Raw genomic sequence first — 26,520 nt, 5'->3', positions numbered from 1 at the left:
TGGCTCAAGTCAACTCGATTTATTTTGAAGTTTAATAAGAAAATCTAGATTTGCTGCAAATCAATCTCTAAAATGAGTTTTGAAAGTATTATAATAATAATTTTTATTTTTATATATTTAAACTGAATAATTTTAAAATTATAAATATTTTATAATGATATTTTAAAAATAAAAAATAAAAAAATATTATTAGTTGAAACATATTCCCTCTATATCATGTATTAAAAATATAAAGTTAGATTAAAAAACAGATTTATATCACTCTCTCTATCTCCGAAACAGTAACGGAACGACACCTTGCAGTACGGCCATTTAATTCTTCTCCCTCTCACACAGACACAACACACAGAGTTTCAGAACACAATGTTGTCTCTCTCCCTCTTCTTCCTCCTCTTCCTCGCCTTCGTAGATCTCACCACCTCCACTACAGAATACCTAAAACTCTCTTAACATCACAAAACACCATTTTCTACCCCGATCAAGTCCCGCTCTTCAGACATCCACCATCTATCTCTTCTCCTCGACCACCACCGCACCTTCTTCAAATCCCCCTTAATATCCGAAGATTCCTCCGGTTCTGGCCAATACTTCGTGTCCCTCCGCCTCGGGTCTCCACCTCAAACCCTCCCTCTCATTGCAGATACCAGCAGCGACCTCACTCGGGTTACATGCTCTGCTTGCAAAACTAACTGCTCCTCCCACAAACCCTGATACATTCCTCGCTCGCCACTCCTCCACATTCTCCCCATCTCACTGTTTCAGCTCTTTGTGTCAACTCGTCCCTCAACCTGACCCCAATCCCTGCAACCACACTCGCCTTCACGGCCCTTGTAGATACGAGTACGTCTACTCTGATGGGTCCAAAACTTCTGGGTTTTTCTCTAAAGAAACCACCACCTTGAATACAAGCTCTGGGAGAGCAATGAAGCTCAGGAGCCTAGCATTCGGGTGCGGGTTTCATGTCTCGGGTCCGAGTGTACCGGGTCGAGTTTTAATGGAGCCCATGAAGTGATGGGCTTGGTCAGTGGGCTGATTTGGTTCTCTTATCAGTTAGGCCGTCTTTTTGGTCACGGTCTCTTATTGCCTTATGGATTGCACACTCTCTCATCTTCCAACCAGCTATCTCACGATCGGCGACGTCGTTTCCTTGAAGAAGGATAACCAAAGCAGAATAAGCTACACGCCGTTGTTAACTGACCCTGTAGCCCTCACTTTTTACTACATTGCCATCAAGGGAGTGTTTAACGGTGTGAAATTAACAATTGACCCTCCTGTTTGGTTAGTCGATGAGTTATGTAACGGCGGGACGGTTATTGACTCGGTGACGACGTTAACTTTTTTAACTGAGACAGCTTAGCGTGAGATATAGCGGTGTTTGAGTGTGAAGTAAAGTTACCGCGTCCAACTCCAGGGGATGAGTCAACTCGCAGTGGTTTTGACCTTTGTGTGAACGTGACGGGCGTGTCAAGACCGAGATTGCCAAGACTGAATTTGGAGCTCGGTGGTGCATCGGTGTTTTCGCCACCGCGAAGGAATTATTTTATAGAGATAAGGGAGGGAGTCAGGTGCTTGGCGACTCTACCCGCTGACTCGGAGAGTGGTGGGTTTTCGGTGATTGGGAATCTGATGCAACAAGGATTTTTAATGGAGTTTGATAGGGGCGATTCTCGGCTCGGTTTTTCACGTCGCGGTTGTGCTCTCTGGTGTCATTTTGATTTTTGTAATTGTTCTTTTCTTTTCTTTTTCAAGAAGAAATTTGTTATTAATTGTTGTTAAATACTTTCGTTGTTTTTTTTTTTGGACATGATACAAATTTGTTGTCCTTCTGAAATGGACAGTCAATTTCCCTACATGGACTGATATGGAACATGATAATATTGTTTAAAAAAAAAGTGCTAGGAACTCAGATAAATGGTGTAAATGATTATTTCTACTTTGCAGTAATTTCAAAATTGATTTTTGGATGTGTTTAGAGGACTTCATGTCGGGGGAGTTTGGAGGGATTTAAAACGTGCCGATGACTAATAGAGCTACTAGACCTTAATGTAAAATGACCTGACTCATTAAGAAATGGATGTGTTATTCTAAAATTAAATAAAAAATGAATATTGAATAGTTAAAGGAATTGAATGTATTATTATGAGTACATGAAAAATCTATATCTGTATGTTTTTCTGAAGGCACCGAAGAACAGAAATATGTATATATATATATTGCTGGGAATATATCATACGATTTTCATTGGAAATAGCCACTAATTAATCAATTAACAAGCGTAAAATATTCGGGTTACAAAGATAATCTCCGATGATGGGTTAATTTTACTTGACATCAACTAATTCAATAACTTCCGTATTGTTCAAATTAGAATGAAAAATCCCTGTTATTAATTAGTGAGAGGATTGTAATTTAAGTATAAGTATAATTTAAGCACTGACTATAAAATATGTTGTCAATTTATAGTATTGGAGGGGATGCCATGTCACTCAACTAAAAGGAGCCAGTGAAGATGAATGTGAATGATATGTCGTTGACTGGACCGGACTTATTTTTTTTGGGCCTCTGGCCTGTTCTATACACTGGGCCTTCTCCCTTTTTATGGGCTTCCGGCTTGGTTTTGGATTTCTGTTTTTACCGTGTTTCTTCTTTCTTTGTTTTATCTTTTCATAACACTAGAACTTAATAAACTAAAGTATCTCTCTCTCTCTCTCTCTCTGAATAATAGTTCAAGCTAATTAAAGCAATATATTTTTACTACTTTTTTTTAAAAAAAAAAAACAATATGGAGAAATAGTTTAATCTACAGAAACTAGCACAGTTTCATATGAATTTCGAAGCAAAAAAGGAGTTGAAGAAATATTTTTTGTTTTTGTGCGCGCGCGATTGCAGGTTTGACTCAAGAGTTCCGACCAATTGCATGCAACAGGTCATGGATCCATTTTTCAAAGTAGATGATGAAAGCCGGACAAACTCAGCTCTCAGGTGAGCTATTCCAAACGCATCAGCTAGGAGAGCAAGGCGTAAATCCGTTGAGGGATTTTGCCAAAATGACACTATCATATGAAGAGCATGGCAAGGAAATATAATATATAATCATTTTACAAAAAGATTCATGCAACCATAGCTCTGTTCACACTTCAAAAAGCAAAGAGGGAGATTTCTAATCAGAGAAATAATAATAATGCTTTGGAAGTTCAAATTCAAACACCTTTTCATATATATATCTAGAGAGGATACCGAGCATAACTTTTGGTAGATTAACGATAATTGTATAGTTCCCGGAATTTGTAGTTCTAACCTTTTAGTTAGTGTTTTTTCGTTTTCTTTTTCTTTCAGTCACTCATTTATTATATAATGATGAGAGGAAGGATAAAGGTCTTGACAGTTCGTTTTTTTATATCAAAACTAAATATATTTTTAGACCAATTTTCACCTCAACTAATATTGAATATAAGACTGAAAAAACACCCCCGCATCAGCGTTTAAATGAATTTTCATGAATACTAGTACTTCAAGATTTAAATTTAGAAAATAAAATGAAATAAAAATTGTTTAACCATTAAATTAATTAACCCCTGGAGATCGATTGCTTAACAACGCTTATAAAATACGCATTGATTTTTTATGCAAGAGACACACCGCGCATGCGGACTCTGTGATTAGGTTAACGTGATGTAAAGATTGTGTATTAGTTTAAACAAAAAACATGATGATTTTGCATAAAAAGAAATGGAAGGAAAACACTGTTAAGCGGCGTGGCCCTTGTAATTTCGGCATCCAGGTTCAGGGACGCCCGCCCGCATCAATATCCATTGTTAAGTAGATAAAGCTACAGCAAGGCCTCATTGTAAATGTCAAAACAAAACAAACCCACGACTAAGCACAGGTAGTTTTCCTGTTCCAGCAGTATTTAGACTCTTTTTATTATTAATTAATTCAGGCTGGGTCCAGCTTAATCTCATTAATGGTGGATAAAAGAGAACGTTCAACAGGGGATGATGATGATAATGAAATGATTACTCAATTGCTAATTCTTGTTCAACAATCAAAGGAAAAGGTTTAGAAATGCTTTCCCAACACACGAGAATTTGGTTTAGTCAACATGCTCATCTACCTGCTTAAAAGCTTAGATTGTTAATAACCAGTTTGATTCCCACATCTTAAGTACTGGCTAGATCATTAATATTATTTTGTACCTTGCTTCAAGCTTCTTCCATTTGAGCTCATTCGATTTAGTGGGACTGATCATCAGCTCACCTTTCGGCTTTGGGAAAATGATAATCAGGCCATCTGTTTTTGTTCTTACGTTTGGCGGTGGAAGGTATAATTGGATGGAGATGCGCACTGTCCCACTTTGAGGACACATTCCTTGGCAATATGGGTATGATTTTTGACTCTGGAAAAGAAATGGGACTTGTAAAATATCTCCTACCAGACACTGGACAACACCTTGTTCATCCATGATTAAGACAGCTTGTGCTGTTAAGGGATGCTAAAGAAGTTTGAATTTTGTGAGATTTTGAGAAAAGAACGCTTTAATTAGATTCTATTCGGTCCCATGGAAAGATCTTCTTGACTTAAAAGCCAAAAACTGCTGTTCGGTTATTTTCTAGGCAGACTATTTTGAATTTTTTTTCTTACGCTTTTTCAAGGACATAAATATCTAATGACCTGTGCCCTAGCGATTCCTTCCACTAATACTGTTCTTTGATGTCTTTTTACCTTTTAGGCTGGTTTCAATTGACATTTTCGCCGCTGTCTTTTTAAAAAAAAAAAACGATGAAATCTCCATTAATTATATTGTTTGGTAATGGTACTCTTTTAGACGTTTTCTCAATTTCAAAGTTGGTGGAATGGGAGTCCAAGCTTCTCTAGCTGAGGCTCACATAAAGTTATAGGAGCATAGGTTCGTGGCAGTGGACTTTATGGAAAAGTTGACTGATAAATTTGAAAGCTGAATTTTTTTTAACAGCATGGAACCAGGCTTTGAGTCACTTCATTGTGTTTCCAGCTCTAATTACTCTCTGAGCTATGTATTTGCAATTGTACAGACATATACTTTAACATGCATGAAAGTGCTTTTCGGAACGTCTGACTCCTTAGCTTAGCACCAGTAGCTTTGCTTGTGATGTTGTCGCTGCTTTAGCGAGTGGAAATATTTAATTTCAGAAAATTTATTAATCACCCCCTCACCCAAAAAAAAAAAAAACAAGTGAATTTGAACAGAGAAAATGCAAGATTTTTTGGGTTGAATTTTACGACCTTATCTGCTTGCGGATCTAGCAATAAGAGGGACTGTACATTACCTTTCGAAGATCCCAAATAAGTTTTTGCTGAGAGTTCGAAAGGGGAAACGGGCCAAGTTGGACTGCAAAGTGAGTTCACTAGCTAAGATCATAATGAGTAAAGTTATGTTTAATATATTATTCTAAATTGATTTAAGTTGTTTTTCATCTTTTAATTCAAAGAAAAAGTATAAATATGTATGGATGGACTTAATTTTTTAGCTTGAATCAAAAGTTTGTTAGGAGTTTTGTCAAAGTTTTTAATTTAATAAAAAAATTCAAATCTCTAACTCTTAACTTATATTATAACTAATTATACTCCATTCATTCTTTAAAAAATTGTTTTGAATCATTTTAAAAAATAAATTTCTAATTTAAGGTCTTTTAACTTAATTACTTCTATCATGCATATAAATTATTTATGAAGAATAACTTTTAGATTATAATTCAAAATCAAAAGTTATAATTCAAAAATCATGTTAAATGGACTCTAAATCAACCATGCACAAGAGTTCTAATAAATAACTAGAAATGGAAAAGAAGAGAAAACTCATATATAAATAACTAGAAATGGAAAAGAAGAGAAAACACAAGTACAAGAGTTGGGGAGAGCATTACTGTGTAATAAAGATTTGTTGTTGGAATATACATTAATTTTCAATATTTTCCATCGCACCACAAACTAGGGAAGCTCTGAAGAGCAAGCTGGAGCTTGCCCACCTGTTCAGATTTCTCCTGGAACCTAGGGTCAATAAAAAAAAAGAAAAAGAAACTTATTCATTAACTTGGTGCCGGACTTGATGTTTAAAAAATTGGATTTTAAATTAATCTATCCTTCTTAACCCGACCCGGAATACATTGATAACCTTACAATTTTAAAAAACTACGTCTATACATATAAACACTCCTGGCTTCTCCTTCCTCGTCATAACAGATGCAGCGATCCAGCGACGCAGCAACGCCAATGTAGCTACTCCAGCTCCAACAGTAGGAGATCCAGTTCTAGCATCAACAGAACTAGTAGCAAACCGCATATTTTTTTTGTTTTAATTGTAAAACTGATTGATTAAGAGTTTTTTATTTTTTTTAAGTGTACATGTATTAGGTTATAGATACTTGAAATCTAATTGGGTTAGATTGGAATATCAAAAATACATATCCAATCATTTAGTTAGATTTTGTATGATAATTTTGGGTTTGAATCCAAGTTCAAGTTAGCATAAATAGTTGAAAACCCTATGATGAGTACCATTACCATTAAGTATTTAGTATAACTCTAAAAGGTATGAGTTTTTTACTTTATGAAGCTTTCATGTTCATACTTATATGTATTTATGGATATATTGTGTAATTTTTTTTTTAATCTAGTCCTTAATTTTTTTTGCAATGATTTATTTCTAGTTAAAATTTTATTGATCTTGATTTCTTAAGAAATGATGAGATTGAAAGAAGATGAACCGAAATGAAAAATGATGCTATAAATTTCGTAAAATATGCACTTTGATCCTTAAACTTTAGAAATCATGTAAATTATTCAATTTCAACATCTCAATATTTTTTCAATTTAATTTTGATACAAAGTTTATTTTTTTTATTTTTTAGTTCTAATTATTGTTGATATAGGTTTAGGCCACAAAAAATAATGATATTTATGTCAAATGGTTTCATTTGATGAGAATAATTCATATTATGTCTTTTTTTAATTGATTATTTTTATAAAATTAATAATTTTTTATGGTTTTTTTTTTCTCTTTTTTAATTTATGTTTAAATTAATTAGTACCCCTTCTCTTTTTCATTTTATTTGGAGAGCCTCTTTTAAATGATGATTATTCTTTTAGATACATGCATTTAAATTAGAAGATTTTTTATGATTTATTTATAATTATTTTTATATTTTATATGGATGAACTTTATTTTTTAAAATAAAAAATTTATTTTCAAATAATATTTTTAATTATATATGCAACCTTGCATGATGTTATTTTATTTTTATTTTTATTTTATTTGATGAATTTAATTTGTGTCCCTATTTCTATTATTATTTGCTTAAATAAAAAAATATATTTTAATAAATAAATTTAGCAAATACAACCGGGTAAATATCCTATCTTTCAAGATTAAACATCTTGATCTAAACATGTATCTTGATTTTTTCAAGTTTTATTTTTAAGTATCATTAATGACTTTTTATTTATTTATTTATATAAAGTTCTTGATTTATTTGATTATAAAAATGCATAAAAATTTCAAATTTAAACCTAAATTTTTAAACTATATAAATTCATTCAAAACCTGTATGTACAATTTATTTTATAAAAAATAAAAATATCCGAGCGGAGGTCATATAACTATTTCTTGCTAAAAACACTGATTACTGTACAAAAAGATTAAAGAAATTTTTCCTTAATTTCAATCTAGAAAGATCTTGCTGTTTGTCTCAAATAGAAATTCCACACTGCTGCCTGCTGCCAGCTGCCTTCCATTTGATGGACCCCTCATCTTGGAGCATGACGATAGAACATTCGAGGATGTTATAGCATCTTAGTGAACCTGAGCAGCCAATTATTGCTGTGATTCTTGACTCTCCAACTCCTTAATGAGCAATGGTCCACAAGAGTTGGTTTAATTGATGTGTGTATGATTAGTGTCATAAAAATATAATTTGGCCTAGGCTGCCGAAAGAATCCAGCGAATGCTTTGATTTCATAATGAAGTGGCAGGTATATAAAAACCATTTTATTATATAATCTGTATTTAAGTGAAAGCTATTTATAATGTGAATTATGAAGAGGCTCACCGATACCATAATATTAGAGTCGAGTTCTTGATTCTCTACTCCATGGGTGATGGGCCTCATGGCTCATTAGCCAGATGTGCTTCGTAGCTCTCATTTCACCATGTTACACAACACACACACACACACACTTTTTCAATATTTGAGGATGCCAGTATTTATTTATAAATATAACAAGTTGAATTTGGATAAATATGTTGATTGTAGAACTATATAGATATAGCAAAAGTATTGGGTTAATAGGGCATATTCTTTAAACTCTTATTAGAGATTTATTGAAACGATCATAAGGTTTGATATTTAACGGAGTTATTAATTTTCTCTCTACAATGAGAATAAATCCCCACACATTATCTTGAATATCTCTAATTTTAATCTGAGGATCTATAAAATTTCTTTTGTTTTTCAGTTCAGTCAAAAGATTCAATGTTTAAAATTGAAGCAGAGAGGAATTAAGTCATGATACGTGAAATCAGTGTGAGAATACTTTACTATTAACAAAAAAAAAAAAACCACGTGGCTATTTATTCTTGTAGTTCCTCGTATTCTGCCCGCCTCAAATTATACATTGAACCATGTGGTAGGCGGCCAAGCGTGAAGGGAACGAGTTTTGTCCAGAAGTTGCTAAATAAAATAATCATTTAGTATGATTCGAGATTTGAATTTATAAGATTAATTAAAATATACACTAACTAAAATATCTATATTAATTAAAAAAAAAAAGGTTTCTAGTGGTTGCTAAATAAAATAATACTACCTAATTCTAATGTGAATGACTTCATCCGCTTACACTATTTATTTCTTTTTGAACGTTGATTATGAGTTTCATAACATTATTATTTTACCGATAACAGGAAAAAAATAAAATTCCCTTTTCGCAAAAGGTGAGTTGAGATGCCTAAGCGCGCGCGCACATCAATTTATTTAGGGAAAACAACAATGTCGTCCCTGATTTATTACCCACTCTTCAGTTTCATCCCAAAGCAAAATATTTATCAATTGAGTCCTTAATTAATGTTTCATATATTTCTCAGTTGAGTTTCCCTTTTAGTGCTTGTTAATATCTCCCATCTAATAGTACAAGCATTTCATGCAATAAAACTTATTTTAGCAGAAAAATTGAAAGAAAGACTACTGGACACAAGAATAGAAGCATCCATTATTAGGAATTCAAGCAATAAAAACTCTTATTTTGGGATGGAATTAATTAGAATTACATAACACGGTAATGTCAATTTGAGATTTCTACAGATTTTTAACATTTAATTAATTAAAACTCTTCCAATGACTACTGATTGGAGATAGATTAATCGATGGTACTATATAAACTATTAAAATAAAATCAATCAAATATCGTGTTCTAAAAGTAAAAAGCCAGCCAGGTGGCTGTAAAACTAATTGAATATCGCATTCCTTCCAATTTAATTACCAACTTAACATCAGAAATTAATGGTGGTGACTGTTACTAGCAATCATTTACCGCAAAGGCGAACTTCGCGAGAAGCTCTACGGGATTTGGGAAACGGAAAACCGTCTTTCTTGAACACTTCATGAGGACAACACTGTACATGCCTTCAGATTTTATGTAGACCAAGAATACACAAATTATATGCAGTCATGATGAGCAGGAAATCAAAGATCTTCTTGGAGAAAATATCGTTACGATTAGTCGTGGAAAGAACTCAAAGTTTTCTTGTGTCTTGTGACAAAAAATTATGGCGCATGCACGCAAAATATTTTCACCACTTCAATGTGTTGTGGAGCTGTGTTCGAGTTTGCTACCTACTTGGTCTCAATTTGACTATTTGGAGCACTTTGGAGGGATTTATGATCATGATATGTAGCCAGCTGCCTAGTGGAGTGCAAGCATATATGATCCTTGCACACAATTTGGTTAATTACTACCCTTTATTGTAATTTAAAGGGTTCGCTTTAATTCGATTCTTACCGAACAATTAAACTCGAAAACTTCGAATGAACTATATATACTAGCTAGTTAGGGCTTTTTATTACAACCCACGTTTCTTAATTTCATTGCATGGGGGGGTTTAAAGCGTTGCTTCATCGTCAATAAAATGTATCTAACTGTCTAGCCCCCAAGCTCGTCAACTTATTAAAAAACAAAATTGAGGAGTTTAGACTGGTTATAATTAAAGAGGACAATATTGCCTCGTGTTGAAGTCATATTTTGCTCCACCTACATCCAATTCAAACATCTAAATACATTACTTGCCTTCAATTTTAACCCAGTCATGTCGGATAGATGAAGGACTGTCTCTATCCAACGGGTTTCAACTAGATAGTAGATCCTAGTCAATTTTACAAAAATCAAATATTTATATCCCCATCCGTAGTCATAGATTAGATTCTAAGTTTTAAATCTATTCATAAAACTATAAAAAAACACTCAAAGCATCATGAGATAAAAAGTCCAGCACCATGAAATTAAAACTTAAAAAAAAAAAATGAGGTGAGAGTTGAGATGATGGGTGAGTGAACCCCTCCCTCACATGCCTCTGTATATGACTCCAATCAAATCAAGTTGGATTTTACCTGTCTTCAAATCAAATTGAATGAAAATTTAATGTAATTGATGAATTAGATGATAATTAGTAAATGCTTGATGGATGAGATGAAATTATCATTAATTAATTAGGATAGATACAAAAATAGTATTCAATAATTATCTTGGTTATTACTAGTTTGATTATATATACGTGTTAGCTGCAGGATGGAGCATTTTTTGTCTCAATACAAAAGAATATGTGGGCACTGTTAACGTTTGAATGAAAAATTTTAATTGCAAACTAAAAATAATAATAATTGCATTCAATAATATCAAATTCAATTTCATATCAACTTAATATAAAATATTTAATTGGAAATAAAAAACTACAAACTCGGACTAAATTTAACTCCTGAGTAGTTCATTCAAATTAAATATGGTGTCAAAATTACAGAATTCATATAAAGCCTTACTTTTCACAATATGAAATTTAAATACAGCCAATAATTGAGTGAGCATAGATACCACCTTGATCAAATTATTCAATTGAAAAACTAAATACATCTATTAATTCAAGAAATTGCCCTATCGTGGCTAGCCAATAAATATCCTTTATAATTTAATATCGCAAAAGATTTTTTCTCCTATAGTTTTGGTTGGTATATTGGTATGATATGTTAATAGACGGGTGAATCATTGGTGCCAGATGTGAATGAATTCAAACAACACTCATCATCAGAAACCAAAAGGCCCTTCTACGCTAAGGCAAAGATGGAGGAGAAGCACGAGCACTAATGTCTTGAGGGACAAACGTCATGATAGGGTGGGATTGATGTCATCATAAACCCCACGCAGAGGGGCGTCTCATGGGTTGTGTGTTAGTGCGTGGTGCAGCTATCATCGAATGTTTGAATGGGCTACTTAAAAAAATACCACATCATTTAAAAAAATATATACGGTTATTACAAAAGATGAAGAGTATATAAAGGAAATGGGACCAGAGCAGCCATGCGTGTGACCACACTGGGTCCAAAAATACCAAAAACCCTTCTCCAAGCTTTCCTTGCCCTAGCGAATTCTAACACAATATGACAGAGAGTAGTGGCTGCTGGCTAGTGACTGAAGGAGTAGCTAGAGAAAGAAGATAAAGCAATTAGCCAAAAGAGGCATTAGGAAAGATCAGCCTGCTGGTAGTTGGTCTGCAATGGGATTTTTTCGTTTTTTTTTAAAAAAACATATATGTGTTTTTTAACTCTGTAATTAACCAGAGGGCCAATTTTAAATTGAAATAAAAGTTAAGCCAAAAGAATGATCTTTTCCTCGATATCTTGCTCAGACTATTATTGTGTTGAAAAAGGAAATAAAAGGAAGGTTGGTTAAATGATTTTTGCTCTGCTTTTTATTAGCCAGGCTACTTATTTGACTGTGTAATTACCCCAACCTTCCAGGTCGACTGCATTGAACCATTACATTTTGTGTTTGCATTCGTGCTCTTTTTTACATGAACCCATGATGGTCCAAAAGAAGTATTGAACTTGTTTAGGCCCAACCAGCTGAAGCCAGTGGCTGCAAAAATTAGAGCTCGTGGCATCGGATAAAGACACAACAGGAAGTCATTAGAAGCTGATCTAGATAGCCGTGCCTACACATCTCAAAACTCAAAAGTGATTAGAAACATCTATTATTCCATCGTGCTTTTGGCATTTGAAAGTTGTAACTGAGAAATGTTACCAACAACAACTAATTACAAAGTTCTATCTTTCTACTCCAAGTAAACAAATCGCATTTTGAGACATAAAATGGGATTAATGTTGGACAATGGACAGTGATGATATCAAGCACTCACTCAACCAATACACCTCCAGAATTAAAATAAAGAAATTAAACCATCTAACTCGTGAGTAGCCTCAGCAATGCCAAACAAAATCTTTTATCCAACTAGCTAGTTTATAACAAACTCGAGGCCTGAGATTCCCTATACGGCTATACGTATAATGGACTTTATGTAAATGAAACCTAGAAAAGAAAAGGCACTATTTCAGCTGGTGTTATTTTCTCAGAACTGAAATCCTTATGGTATAAAAATATACGGTACTGTGTTTGCTTTTTGTCTTAAACAAAACAGTAATGTGGATGCGTTGTATATGACTATATGTATATGAAAAGGAAAAGAAGCTGCAGCCACTCAAGACTGTAAGAAGGGAAAATTGAAGCTCATAAGTCATAGCTATAGAAACTTTCTTTCCAAAACGCCCAAGTGAAAAGGAGCCACCCTGACCCGGCCCCATTGATCACTATCAAAATATACAGGCACTCTAATATTCTCCTACACCTACCAAAACTGAAAAGGGCACCCCTAAATTCCAAAAGGACCGGTGAGAGCCATGAATACATGTAACTGAAACCAAAAACCTTATGGAGTGGAGAGCAAACCTAGCTAGACAGAGAGAGAAAGAGGTGGAGTGTGTTCCAAGACACAATGATTACATGGCCTCGGGGAAGCAGAAAGGGTGGGGTGGAAATAGCGAAGAGTATGGAAGGGCGTGGGGCTTGACCGATCGAGGTAATTAATCAGAAATATAAGTGGGAGAGCCTTAAAAAATCACTGCTCCTAATGGAGTAGTACTGCTAGCAGTAAAGTTTAATCTCCATAAAAATTTAAAATCATGAAAAAAAAGCAAAGGGTTTATATATAGAGCTAGCTAAGCCTTTTATCATGATGATACTATCAGGCTTTTCGGTTTTTGGTCGGTCGACAATCTGTGTGTTGTGTGTTCACTGTGTTTGTTTTTGTGTTTCCCATCTCCCACTCTCTCTCACTGCGCTCACAGAGTGTAATAATACAGTTTGAACCAATCACAAAGCAACCAAACAATGGTATTTTTCATGGCTGGAGGGGTGTGTGCGTGTCTATATATATATATATATATATATTACATACTTTGTGTATAAAACAAACAAAAAGATATCCCCCCCCCCACCCCTGATAGCTACAGAGATGGATGGATGAATAGAGAATGCCGTAAGAAGAAAGGAAAGGAGACTAGCAGTACTTACAGACTCTATATATTTAGAGTGGTGGGAGAGAGAAAAATATTAAGAGAGAGGTGCAGATCAGCACAGAAGTAGAGCATAAAACAACAAAGGAACCAAAAAGATACCATCAAAGCACCAAAGAAAAAGAAAGCTTATATAGTTGAAGCTTAGGATAGAAAGGGTCATCACCACATCCTTCTCACAAAGCCTGTGCCATCAAAAAGAAAACTCACCCAAGTGAGAGATATTGAGTGATTCATTCATTTGATAGAGAGAGAAGCCTGAAACTTTCTTTCTTTGCCTTTTCTTTTACCTTCTCCACCACCACAAGAGATAAGAGTTTAGAGCACTGAAAAGGATCCATATATCCATCTCAGTACACCATAAAATATCAAAGAGATTATAATTAAGGTCTGCGATCTCCTTGTGTTATCTTTTGCTTCTTGTTTCTCTTTCACTTCTTCTCCCTATTGAAACTATATCTAACCCATTAGTACTCTCCATCTCCTCTTTAACCTATATCTCCACAGCAACAAGGAAGTGACCCATATGATTACAACTTCAAAGCAATAGAATTCTCAGTCTTTTTTCTTCCTCTATAGAGTGAAAAGGAGAGAGATATGTGTGGACTTAAAGAGGAAGATCAAGGAGAGTGTTCTCAAACCATCCATAACCTACAAAACTACCAAGAGCAGCTACTTCTACAATACCACCAACAAATGCAACAGCACCAACAACAGCAAAGCAGTGATATCTATGGAGGAGCTAGAGGATCAGGATTTATTTTCCCTGAAGTTTCACCTATCTTACCATGGCCTCTCCCCCCTGTTCACTCTTTCAACCAGGCGCACTTCACGCCAAACCACCCAGTTCGTGATCATGACCCATTTCTTATCCCTCCTCCAGTACCATCCTCATACGGGGGTTTATTCAATAGAAGAGCTCCTTCCCTTCAGTTCGCTTATGATGGTACCCCAAGTGATCATCTTCGGATCATATCTGACACTCTTGGACCGGTGGTTCAACCCGGTTCAGCTCCTTTCGGTTTACAAGCTGAGTTGAGCAAGATGACTGCTCAAGAAATTATGGATGCTAAGGCTCTTGCTGCTTCTAAGAGTCACAGTGAAGCTGAGAGGAGAAGAAGAGAGAGAATCAACAACCACCTAGCTAAGCTACGCAGTTTGCTACCCAGCACCACCAAAGTAAGTGCCGTAGTGGATCATCGTCAAATTTTGAAAACCTACGCAAAATGTTACGTTGACGATGAAATACCGGACCCTATCTCTCTCTCTCTCTCTATATATATATATATATATATATCAAACCCTTAAATAAAACTATATGCTCTTTATTTAAATTAAATGCAGAAATATGGACTGTCAATTTTCTATTTCCTGTTTGTTTTGCAGTACAACTAACAGTAGTTTTTTTTTTTTTTTTGAAGATCTCTGTCAAACTTGCTAAAGATTCTAGTTAGATGACTGGTATGATAATATGCCCACCAGAACATGTGTGGAACTCACTTTAGATATAAGAAAGGCAGTTACATTTTTTCTTGGTTAGCTTATCCTTTTGTTTTCATCTTTAGAACACTGCTACTATTGTTTTTTCTTTTCTCTGTGTATTCCGCTTCTGGGACTTGCGCTAGTTCCGAGGAAAGAAAAAGCAAAACTAAAAGGGAATAAACGTTAATGTCGCTAATTTGATATGATAAAGAGGAACAAAAGAGCAGTTGAAAAGCTTCCATGGAAATTTCTTGCCGGTTACCAGTCAAAGTAATTAAGTAGAGAATGAAAAGATATAAAGACAGACAAAACTAGCATTCTTGTCAGTCGCTTATAGATAGCCCGTGCCCTAATCCTCTTTCAAAACCCCACCATTAGAAAAACCTACTTTCATGCCTGCCTGAATCATCCTAAGAGAATAAAAACTTCATATCCACATCTCTTCTTTTCGAACACCGAAAGACAGTTTTTGCATGTAATAATTTATTTTTACTACTTTTTCTTTTAAGCTACAAAAGATCGTTAATTATAGCTTGATTTCGTGCTTTAATTTTTTGTTTGTTTTTGATGAGTGCCAACTTTACCATGCATGAAACGTCTGATTATGTTCCCTTGCTTGTCACAGACAGACAAAGCTTCACTGCTAGCAGAAGTGATCCAACATGTTAAAGAGCTAAAACGCCAGACTACTTTGATAGCCGAAACAAGTCCAGTACCAACAGAAATGGATGAGCTAACAGTGGATACGGCTGACGAAGATGGTAAGTTTGTGATCAAAGCATCACTTTGCTGTGAAGACAGGCCTGATCTCTTGCCTGACCTAATAAAGACCTTGAAAGCTTTGCGTTTAAGAACATTAAAAGCTGAGATCACAACACTTGGTGGACGTGTAAAGAATGTTTTGTTTATTAGTGGTGAAGAAGATTCATCAAGTAATAGCAATGATCAACATCAGCAGCAGGAACCACTACAATATTCTATAAGTTCGATTCAGGAAGCATTGAAAGCAGTTATGGAGAAGACTGGAGGTGATGAGTCTTCCTCGGGAAGTGTTAAGAGACAGAGAACTAATATCAATCTCCTTGAACAACAACAGCAGCAGCAGCACAGGTCTCTATAATTTTACTAAGAGATCAGTACCTTACTCTTCTAATGCTTCTCCCTTCTTTCTTTTCTTTGGTTGTGGGTGTGTTTTTTTGGTGTGTTTGGTGTAGTTTTTGCCAGTTAACAAAGAAGGGCAATGATGGTATATTGGTGTGTTTTTGGACTTACATCACTACAAAATATAGCATACGTAGATAGTGAGAGAATTAAAGATGGCGTGGATTATATGGGTTGGTACGTACTTGGTGGGGTTACCTTCCCATTTTGCTGTCGGGTGGTTGTGCTGAGAAAAAGGAATGGGAGAGAAATCACACAGAGAGGATCGAGAATGGCAAGCACTAGCCAACAAAGAAAATATTGGCAGAGAGGAGGATGCATATTGTACTAGAAGTTGTATTCAAACCATGGGATCAAAGGAAGCTATATAGTGTCCATATATATTTTTCCTTGTTAGGATTTAATATAAGGTTTCTCTTCCAACGAAAAAGATCTTTTGCTTGCTAACAAATTATATTAACCAGTACTTTATATTCTTTCTGTCGTCAGTTTCGTGGAGTTTATGGATCGTCATATATATATATATATATATATATATATATATATATATATATATGATGGGTGACGATTTTGTTCCCGCCATGCTCTACGTACGTCCCTCCTGACAGCCACCACAACCTTCTTCTCCTTCCTGTACTCAGTACATTGTTGCATCAGTCTTCCCCCGATCTTGTCTCAATTTCTCAAGGGGAAGGGAAAATAAAACAGAAAAAATTGAAAAACCCTGGTGCGGCATTCATGTCCTGTGGGTTACAAGATTGAGCAGTAAGTTAATGAACCTATCATTTAGCCATAGATGTAGGGAAAGTACATGCACTTGGTACGTAATACTAACGTGTTTGACTTCCATCTGTCTTCTCCTGCTGTGTTTTTCTTTCAACTCTTTAACTGTTGTTGTTAATTTAATGAAGTTTATGAAATTACTTGTGCTAGTTACAATGGTCTAATGGTTTGTCCAATTATGGCTAAGCTCAGCTGCTTGAATGGAGGAATTAATGTAGAGAGTTTTTTTTGCCCCCCTTTTCTATAACTTTTGCTACCACATCCAATATCAAAGAGTCTATATGACGTAAGAGTGTTAGTCTACATGTATAGAGTTTCAGTTTCAAATATTATAATTTCGAATTTTCTATATGAGCATTACTAGCTAGCGAAAATATGCATAGCTCAAGAATCATTGCCCTAATAAGCAAGGCATGCAAAAATAATAGTTACATACCGTAATAATTTGTTGGGTTGGTTCCCCTTATGTATGATTTATCATCTGTGAAATCTTAGTCATTGGTTTTGAGTATCGATGGTTAAGATATTTCAGTCCTATAAATTACTTAATGTTTCTTTTAATTGATTTTCTTTTCATAAACACGGTGCATCTCATGCATAAAAGAGATAGACACAAAAAGGAAACACCTTATTAGAAGATATCCCCGCTGAATCAGAGCTTAAAAACATATTAAAAAAAAAAAAACATAAATCATATGGGGATCCATAAAATTATAGAAAGAAGCTTAAGTTAACATAAAATTGCATGTTAGAAGAGTTTAGAGAGTTTGAGAGAAAGATTTATGAGGTCATTTTCTCTTACTAAATTAAATTCACTTCCTTTTATATATCAAAATTAACCAAATCCACTTTTTATACACTATCAGAATTGAATCATGTTTTGTAAGTATAATTAGATTTCTTTTTCAGAGAACCCTCTATATCTCTATATACGGGCACTTTTGTGAAATGGTGTTACTGTAAATTATCTCGTTTTTGTATGTAAATAAATTATGACGTAACCCATTTAATATAATTATAAATAAAAATCTAACCCACATGCACCAACGTTGTTTTGCAGCTGTGGGAAAGTGGTTTTTTAACGAAGTAAAATGCTATGGGTCTGATCAATATTTCAACATAAGAAGTTAGATTATTTAACCTTGGAGATTTTGAAAGAAGGCATTAATAGCCCCCAAGCATCTCTAACGGATAGCTATATATGAACAGCCAAAAAATTAACTATTAAAATGGCTTTTTTTCTATTAATTTTGGGTCTTCAATGGAATAAATATATATATGGAATACTAAAATTTTCTTTGTCAAAATAAAAATGCATTTAATTATTCTATGTGTTTTTTGAGGAAATTAAGCTATAAAATAATGGAAATTTTTAGTTGTTTTTTAATTCCTCTTCAAATTCTTCCTTTCTCTTTCCTCATTTTATGTAAAACATAAAATAGTTCGTTAAAACACCATTTTCCATTGAAGTACAACATGATTAAAAAAAAAAATCTAAATTATATATACTATTGAAAATTCTATATTTAGCTCTTTCAAATGACTTTTACCATTGAAAATGCCTTAATTTAGGCCTCAATTCTCGTTGAGGCAAGAGCCGGATTGAACGTCTGCACAAGAAGACAGTTCATTATCCAATTTAAACACCATTAATAACATAAATAATTATCACAAGAATAATTAAACAATGCACGTTTTATAAGTTAAAATGCGATTTTGATAACACTAATGACTAATTAGGGTTAAACCAGCTCCTCGCTTGTAAAACTTATTATTGTAGATGTGAACAAAAGTTTAACCCACTATTTCTATTTTAGCTAACCTTTTGTGTCAGTTTTTTTCTTTTTTCCCTGCTACAAATAGAGTTTCGGATCCGCATATGAATATGAATAAATTAAAAAGAGATCATGAAGTTCTATGGAGATGAAAGGATCATCAATCACTATTTTAGGATTATTGTATTAATAACTTTTTTTAAAAAAAATTATTTGAAAATATATTTAAAAAAAAATTAAAACCAACATATAAAAAAATTCAAAATTATAAAAAAATATATATTTTTTAAATAAAAAACAAATATCCCTGTACACTTGTTTCTTGCTACAAACAAGATGTGTTCAGAAGGCCCAGGCTGTCCTTGGAGAACCTGTTCTGTTTGTTTTGGAATAGCTTGCCCATCAGAGTAAGGTAAAAATTGAAAATAGTTAATTATGGCCCATGCAGGTTTCGAACCTGCGACCTTCGCGTTATTAGCACGACGCTCTAACCAACTGAGCTAATAGGCCATGTCGAAGTTAATTTAGATATATATATATATATATATATATAATACTACTTATAATGACAGTTGTTATTTAATGAACTAATTGACAGTCACATTTGAGGGGGAGGTGCTTCGGCTGTAAAAGGATCTTATCATCTGCATGGGAGGAGTTGATTCCGGGATCGAATTATAATGTTGCTTCAAGTTGTAGTTTGAGCCCCCCACACGCACAGAAGTACCCCTTAGTAAGCATTTTCTTCTTCTTCTTCCTCTTCTTCTTTTTAATGATTTTGTATTTTAGGATGTGGAGAGCTTTAATGGGTGAAGATGAAGAAAGCACAGAAGTTCTACCATGTTGTGTTGTATGCAATTTTTTATCAAATTTTGTTTACTACTTGCCGGTGATTTGGTAGTTCTTGGTTGGTGGGACTTGGTTGGTATTGATTTTTCATGTTATTGCTTGTTGTAAGAATCGAACGACTCCCCTTACAGTATTGCAGACCGCTTTGCCTTTCTAGTCTGCACAAAGTGGTATAATCCAGTAATTCATAAGCATTCTTGATTTCTTTTAATGGAGGACTAAGTTCATCATGAAGATGAGCATCAGATCAGTGGAATATGCAACCCTCAGGACATCGGTGGACATTTATGAAAGCTCCTGTTATTGGGTTCCAGATCTTGCTTTTCATGCGCTTGGAGGTATCATAGGTGTTAAAGAGTGCCTTGTGATGCATTATTATCCTAATTTTTCCAAGTTAGGCTCGCATTAAAATCATCTTTCCTTTTTATCCCCTTCATTTTCAGGGAACATCACCTGGTGCTGAACATATTCCATGTCTGATCCTTTGCTCCACCTTTTTTGATTCAAGGAGCTGGGGTTTTGCTGTATATAGATTGGTGGAGAAAATTGTTCTCTTGCTAAACAGTGGAGCTGGTTCTGGTAGATACTTTGCCGTCACATCAAATGCTCAAGATTATTTTGGATTTTTGCACAACGGATCCAGGTAAGGTTTTTCTTGGTAAACATAAAATTTGAATGGCCCTGGCGAACCAGTAATTGCCAGCAATGAATTGCTGGATTTATGAAGCAGTAATCATTGCTTATGTCGGGTGGTGGTCAATCGATGAAGGTAGTAGGAAGGAGTGGGCTAAAATTTATTGTGCTGGAGGTTCAGGGTATGTTTTCTATGCTACAATCTAGTGTCTTTTTATTAGAATTTTTTACATTCATTGGCGCAACCAGAGAGGCATAATAATTTCTCTGAAGTTTCCAAGGACATCTATGTCCGGTATTGCCTGCCCTTCCTTTTACCTTATAGGTCTTGAGATGAATTCATTGAAACCCCATTTAACATATTCAGAGTGGCATCATAAACGGGACACACTTTGTATCACATGAACAAATCTGGACATGCACGCACATATCTCGAGATAATGGAAGATATGGTCGTGAAATAATGCAAAAAGAATGAGGAGAAATTGCATTAGCAATTGTTTTGTGAACAGCACAATCACGAGGAGTACAGAAGATATCTGTTGCATACACTCTCTTGTTGCTAGCTAGTTAAATGTCAAGAACACTTGCAGTGTTTTAACTTTTAAGGGTTTGCTAAGCTATGCGGTTAAATTCTAACTCCTACTCTCACAGGTCTTTTCCTCTTCCGGTCTTTCAAGGTTTCAAAATGTGCATTGGTATGTCAAAGGATATGTTGGTCCAACCGATCGACTTTTGGTATCAGTGCTCTGTATTATGCTATGGTAATGAATGCTTTCATCTTTGGCGCAATAGGATTGGAAGGTCCCATTCCATCATCTGGTGTTACGGGGCCATGATCCTGGAATCTCACCATTACACTCGAAAATATTCAGATCTTTTTAGGGTTTCTTTTTACAAAAGATTGCTACAATCTCTTCTTTTGTGCATTATTATGCTAGATTGCTAAAATGCTGATCACATACTGAGATAACATGCACCGCATTTTTCATTCATACAAGGTATTTATTCGATTAAAGTTTTTTGTTGTCATTTGAAGTAAAACCATTTAAAATCTGTATGTAGAAGACAATTTGCTAAAATCTGTCAACGTGTGGTTGCCGGGCTTGGTGGTGAATAATCTGTATGGTGGGGGGTGGGTGGCTCTGGGAGGGTTTCCCTTCTCAGACCCAACCACCACCACAGGTATAGTCGTCCCACAACTACCCAAGCCCTGCAATCATTCTTTGTGACCATTATGTGACACCTTCAACATTACACTTGCAACTGTGACTTAAAACCATGAGTGCATTTTCCATGCAGGCAAGTTCTGCACTGCCCTTTGCAAAAGTATTGAAGGCACTGCCTTCATACCAGTTCAGATTCGACCAGATGTCAACTGACATTCGGTCACAAGCACTGTTTGACCATGGAAAATTGGCTTGGCCAAATGTCAGCCATGAGCTGCCTGCGCTCAGGTCACCCCTAGCTAAATGTTGGTCACTCTTGACTGGCATCCATATAAAGGCCGGTGCCTTCTCACTAGAGAAGCTGCCTTGCCTTGCAATTTCTTAACATAATTTGTGCTTCCAGTAGATAATTAATATAGTGCAGTGTACATACTGTGCATACTTTCTTTGTAGGTCACAGAAGTTATGGCAAGTTATATCTTTTATAACCTTTCCTTCTATCTTTATTACTCAGCTACAACACTTTCCCAGCAGAAATTGTGAAGAAGCAGCCCAAATCTGAACTTGTTCATGAGGTTCAAACAGTTTTGCCTGTTCAATAAGGCCCAAGTTTAAGATTGTTTGTATCTATCCACACTCTGCTGCAACTTAATTCTGCTCTTTCTTCATAAAAATTACAACTTTTGTTAATATCTTCTTAAATTTGTGTTCAGCACTTGCTGCCAGAAGAGTAAAAGTTGCCGACTCTGCCTCGTCACCAATGAGGTGCAGCTGTCTGTATATGATGTGTAGTTTCAATTGTATCCATGACATGTGTATATGTGAAGGAAAGATTCCTTGCTGCTTGTGGTTTTAGATGAAGCACGCACATGATGTAACAGTAGTTTTGTATCATTTTCCAGGAACTGTAAATATCCTGACAGATTTGATGAACTATGAAAGTAAATTTGTTTATAGCCTTTTTCTTGTATTTGGGTGTGGTATATGGTGCTCCAAATGGATGCCGTATGTATGTCTGAATACATGTAGTTGCTTTAGCTGTAACATCTCCAGCTGAAAATCATCACCAGAAGTAAATCAAGAAAAGCATAGATCATGATTCATGTGCATCAAGTATTATTCAGTTTTTGGTCCGTCTAGTTTTCTGCAATTACATTCAGGTGAACGGCACAGCAATTGAAAACTTACCTGCAGATTTGACTTCTGCACTGCCTGTATGCTTGTTTAAAGGATATTTAATGAGTTGGGAAAAACGTAGTTTCGAGGAGAAATTTTACTCTTTTTTTTTTTCCTGGGGTTACAAGGAGACTCGAATCCTCGTCGGTTAATGTTTTTGTGTGCCAGTTGCTGCCACAAAATGACAGAAATTACACTTTGAAAAAACCAACAGAGCATGCCAATTTATCCATTAAAAAATCACCAGATCTGACCCACTACATCATTTGAATGCGATGCCACATGAATATATAAGATAATAACAGGTAAACAGAGGTTAAACCATTACTGTTCGAGCAAATCATGGGAAAATCCAGGTGAAACAGACAACCATAGGGTATTGACGCACAACATTATTGAATCACTTCTCTTCACACAGAAGTATCTGTGCCATTCTTCTACAAGACCCTATATTCCAGCAAAAAGACTGATCTTTTCGTCACACAAACAAACACGGGGTTCTGATATGGCCATCGATTCAATCACATGATTTGGAGTAGCATTTCCATTGCTGCCCATATCCTTTTTACTGTCCTTCAATTTGAGAGCAAAATCATCGAAGCATTCATCCAAGGTACGGAAAGGTTCGTCGGGATATAGAGTGCCCACTTCAACATCATCAAGGCCATTGATTGAAAAATTAAACTGACAACCCTTGATGAATATATCGTGTGTGAATGATGCAACTACACTTTCTGGTATGATATTCTCTGTCAAACGAAAAAAAAAAAAAAATTAACTTCCAGCACCATTTTATCACTTGTAATATTTAAAATTAAATATGTATATACTAATAAGATCATGGAAATGAAGGAACAGAAAATTAGAAGAAAGACCTGCAGCCATAGCAAGGAGGTCGTGCTCAGTGACTGTGACTCGAGGGAGGGTTCTTCCAATTTTCTTTTCCCACAAAGAAGCAAGCTCATTCATGTTATAGAAATTGTTGGAAGGTCGAAAATGGACTGACTTGTTGATAGTTCTCACATCATCCACAGTTTTCATTGTAAATTTCCCAATATCAGAGCCAGCTACAAAGTAAGCTGCATGAAACATGACAGATAGTTATTCTTATTTCATTACTGAACACAAGCCACCGTATTTTCTTTTCATGAAATCCACCACAATTATTGGATTTATTTTTCGCCAGTACAACCTCTTAGTCAAATTCTATTTATCTTTTTTTTTTTTCTTTTTTTCACGAAAAGTGGGTAGTTGCATTTTGCCGAGCTCCATAAAAAATCTCGTGAACTCTCACCTAAATCATCATTGTTACGTTTTTCCTCCCCTCACGTCACATCTCTTCACGCTTTTCAATTTTATTAATAATGGTAGTTTTTATGTATTTTAATTAATTTTATATATTTTAAAATTAATAATTATATAAATTTTTAGTAATTTTAAAATTTATAAAACTTAAACTGATAATATCTAAAAAAAAAAAATTAAAATTTATCTAATTAAATTACACCCCTTAAAATTTATTAAGAGTTTAATTTGACCGGTAAGTAGAAATATTTTTTATATTATCATTGCAGATCTGAAGAAACGTAGTAAAATTTTGAATCTAATTGTATGTATGAGTGCATCAGGGAACAGATAGTTTCCTTGAGATATGGTTTTAAGATTATTGATGACAAGTTATAGTAGATTTTTTTATTTTTGTTATTGGCTTTAATGATAAGTTAGGCGAGGCTTTTTTAGCTGTTCTATATTAGTCGTCATAATATCCTCGCCAAGAAAGGAAACTAAATCCATTCCGGTGGCCGGAAAAACAAAAGCTGCAGACCGACGTACCTTTAACGGTGCCATCTCCGTAGATCTTGAAGTGTTCCAAAGGAGGCAGAGCATGAGCAGGGTGTTTGTTATCATAGTAAGGCCAGGAAGCAATTGAATTGCAACAGATATAGGTGTAGGGAATGCCATACTCCTCGACCAACCGTCTAATTTCACGTTTCTCTTTGTACATTTGCAGCCCTGGCTCCACTGGATCAGCCCTCACCACATCATGCCCAAATTCTGATGGCAAAAATCTCTGCAACATGAATAAACACCCGATTAGTAATGAATTTTACTCCTTATATCTTCCTCTCTCGAAATTATTTCTATTATATATATCATAATGAAAACTGGATCACCTTAGATAAATATTATTTCTACCTTGATGGTGCCGACGGCCTTGATAGCTTCTACCAGGGCAAGTTGGTCCAGTACATTTCCCCCTCCTACTGCTGATATTACAACATCAATCTGGTGAGCTTTAAGTATTTTCTCCATGTTTTTCCTGTCACTAATCAGCCCCTGTGATCAAAAGAAGAAAGATAAGCAGAGAGGTATAAGATAATTAATCAAAGAAATTTAATATTTTTCACTTTAAATGGAACCCTGTGAGACATACCTGCAAGATGATGGCTCCTTTGTCACGAAGAGATTTGAGAACTCCGGCCTTAGAAGGGCATGTAGCAACACCTGGCCGGACAAGAACATAGGTTGGTCGATCGGAGTCTAAGCTGGCTTCGGCCACGAATTGACCGATAAAACCGGTTGCTCCGGCAATGAGGACTCGACTCTTGATTGTAGGGGAAGCTGCTGAAACAGTCATGCTTGCTTCTTTTTATGTAAATAACCTCTTTTCTTTCTTTTTTTACTATCAGAGATTTATAAACATAAAAGAAGGGTTATAATTGACCCCTGTAATCTGTAGAGAAACACGGAAAGGAATAATTTCTGGTCTCTGATAACAAAAGGTCTGTCAATGTTGTGACATGAGAATGCACCTGCTATGATACATTTATATAGGGAAGTAGCTGGCGGGGCTCTATTTTTTTATATTAAAAAAAGATGGTAATATAATTAAAAATGATTCCTGTTTTCTTGGAATCTTTGGTTCAGCTACTACTCAACTGTCCAACTTAGCCTGATTTTTTATGGAATATTGTAGGTAGATTTTTTTTTACGAGATACTATTAAAAATAAATTTTAAACAATAAAAAAAATTAATTTTTTATTTAGAAGTATATTGAAATAATATTTTTTTTATTTTTGATATTATTACATAAAAATAATTTAAAATAAAAAATAATAATAATTTTCAAAAACGGTGCCAGCTGACTTTTCAAGTGATGGCAAGCATCTCGTCAAGGCCCGTTAGTATATCCACGGAGCATGGTTGACTATTAGCTAATGAGTGATCATCTCTTCTTTTGTCTTGACTGGTAGCGAAACATGTGCTTCGAGTGATCGAGTGCAGGTGGACTCCAGCCCTCGGTCTTGGAAACGTCGGTTGGTTTCAGGCAATGACTGAGAGCAGAGTTTAGAACCAATCAGAGGCTTCCACGAAGAAATTGCAAAAAAAAAATTAATTAACTTATCAAGTTTTTTTAAGTAAAAGTGAAGTATCATTACAATGTTGTAACTAGTTTCGAATCCACTGGTAATACTTCTTACTAATTTCTAATCACTGAGTAACTATTGTCGTTGAGGCCGCTAGTGATTTTCCCTTGACATTTTACAGCAAACTTTTTTTTTTTTAACGTGGCAATCACCGTAGAATCATTTTTTCTATGACAGAAATTAGTTAAGTCCGTCTTTTTTACTTAGTCCAAGACAGACAAACTATCCATGTTGGAACTAATTAAGGAATTAAAGATAATCCTGGTCATTAAGTTTTTATCTTCTCTGATTTTATTTTATTTTTGTACATTCCATAGTGGTGTACTTTCTTAGTAATACTTGTTGATTTACATGGAAAAAAATTTAAAAAAGAAAGGGGGAGAAAGTAATCATGATACCTTGGTTAACGAGGAGGCC

At 34.9% G+C, this 26,520-nt stretch overlaps 3 protein-coding genes, 1 non-coding gene and 1 pseudogene across 20 annotated transcripts; 3 read left to right on the top strand and 2 right to left on the bottom strand.

Moving 5' to 3' along the window:
* Positions 1–269: 269 nt before the first annotated feature.
* On the top strand, positions 270–1,857 carry LOC118047561 (aspartic proteinase NANA, chloroplast-like; annotated as a pseudogene).
* Positions 1,858–13,581: 11,724 nt separating this feature from the next.
* On the top strand, positions 13,582–16,777 carry LOC118047572 (transcription factor bHLH30). Of its 2 annotated transcripts, XM_035056918.2 has the most exons (3): positions 13,582–14,034; positions 14,154–14,825; positions 15,754–16,777. In XM_035056918.2, exons 2-3 carry the CDS (start codon positions 14,244–14,246, stop codon positions 16,246–16,248), a joined length of 1,077 nt encoding a protein of 358 aa, XP_034912809.1. In that variant the 5' UTR covers positions 13,582–14,034; positions 14,154–14,243; the 3' UTR covers positions 16,249–16,777. The 2 variants fall into 2 exon arrangements, with proteins under 2 accessions (XP_034912809.1, XP_034912801.1); XM_035056910.2 differs by having other exon boundaries at positions 13,582–14,825.
* Positions 16,778–19,283: 2,506 nt separating this feature from the next.
* Positions 19,284–19,357, bottom strand: TRNAI-AAU (transfer RNA isoleucine (anticodon AAU)). Its single transcript has one exon. It is a non-coding gene; the product is annotated as a tRNA-Ile (tRNA).
* A 66-nt stretch (positions 19,358–19,423) lies between these two features.
* LOC118047592 (uncharacterized) lies at positions 19,424–22,459 on the top strand. Of its 16 annotated transcripts, none has more exons than XR_012170969.1 (4): positions 19,424–20,034; positions 20,140–20,511; positions 22,013–22,073; positions 22,212–22,459. XR_012170969.1 is itself a non-coding variant. In XM_073411900.1 (4 exons), the coding sequence occupies exons 2-4, from the start codon at positions 19,926–19,928 to the stop codon at positions 22,098–22,100; spliced, it is 387 nt and encodes a 128-aa protein (XP_073268001.1). In that variant the 5' UTR covers positions 19,424–19,580; positions 19,913–19,925; the 3' UTR covers positions 22,101–22,459. The 16 variants fall into 16 exon arrangements, 6 of the variants coding, with proteins under 6 accessions (XP_073268001.1, XP_073268003.1, XP_073268002.1 ...); XR_012170968.1 differs by having other exon boundaries at positions 22,013–22,117; XR_012170966.1 differs by having other exon boundaries at positions 20,140–21,786; positions 22,013–22,117.
* Positions 22,460–22,936: 477 nt separating this feature from the next.
* On the bottom strand, positions 22,937–25,485 carry LOC118047583 (leucoanthocyanidin reductase). The gene is made up of 5 exons (XM_035056930.2): positions 25,109–25,485; positions 24,871–25,011; positions 24,508–24,745; positions 23,550–23,753; positions 22,937–23,423 (listed from the first exon to the last, which is right to left on the bottom strand). Exons 1-5 carry the CDS (start codon positions 25,310–25,312, stop codon positions 23,122–23,124), a joined length of 1,089 nt encoding a protein of 362 aa, XP_034912821.1. The 5' UTR covers positions 25,313–25,485; the 3' UTR covers positions 22,937–23,121.
* Between the last annotated feature and the right edge of the window lie 1,035 nt (positions 25,486–26,520).

The sequence above is a fragment of the Populus alba genome, chromosome 10 (genome assembly GCF_005239225.2).
Source record: "Populus alba chromosome 10, ASM523922v2, whole genome shotgun sequence".
NCBI lineage: Eukaryota > Viridiplantae > Streptophyta > Magnoliopsida > Malpighiales > Salicaceae > Populus > Populus alba.
The sequence above is the reverse complement of the archived record's forward strand: the minus strand, read 5'-3'. Positions and strand labels throughout refer to the sequence as shown.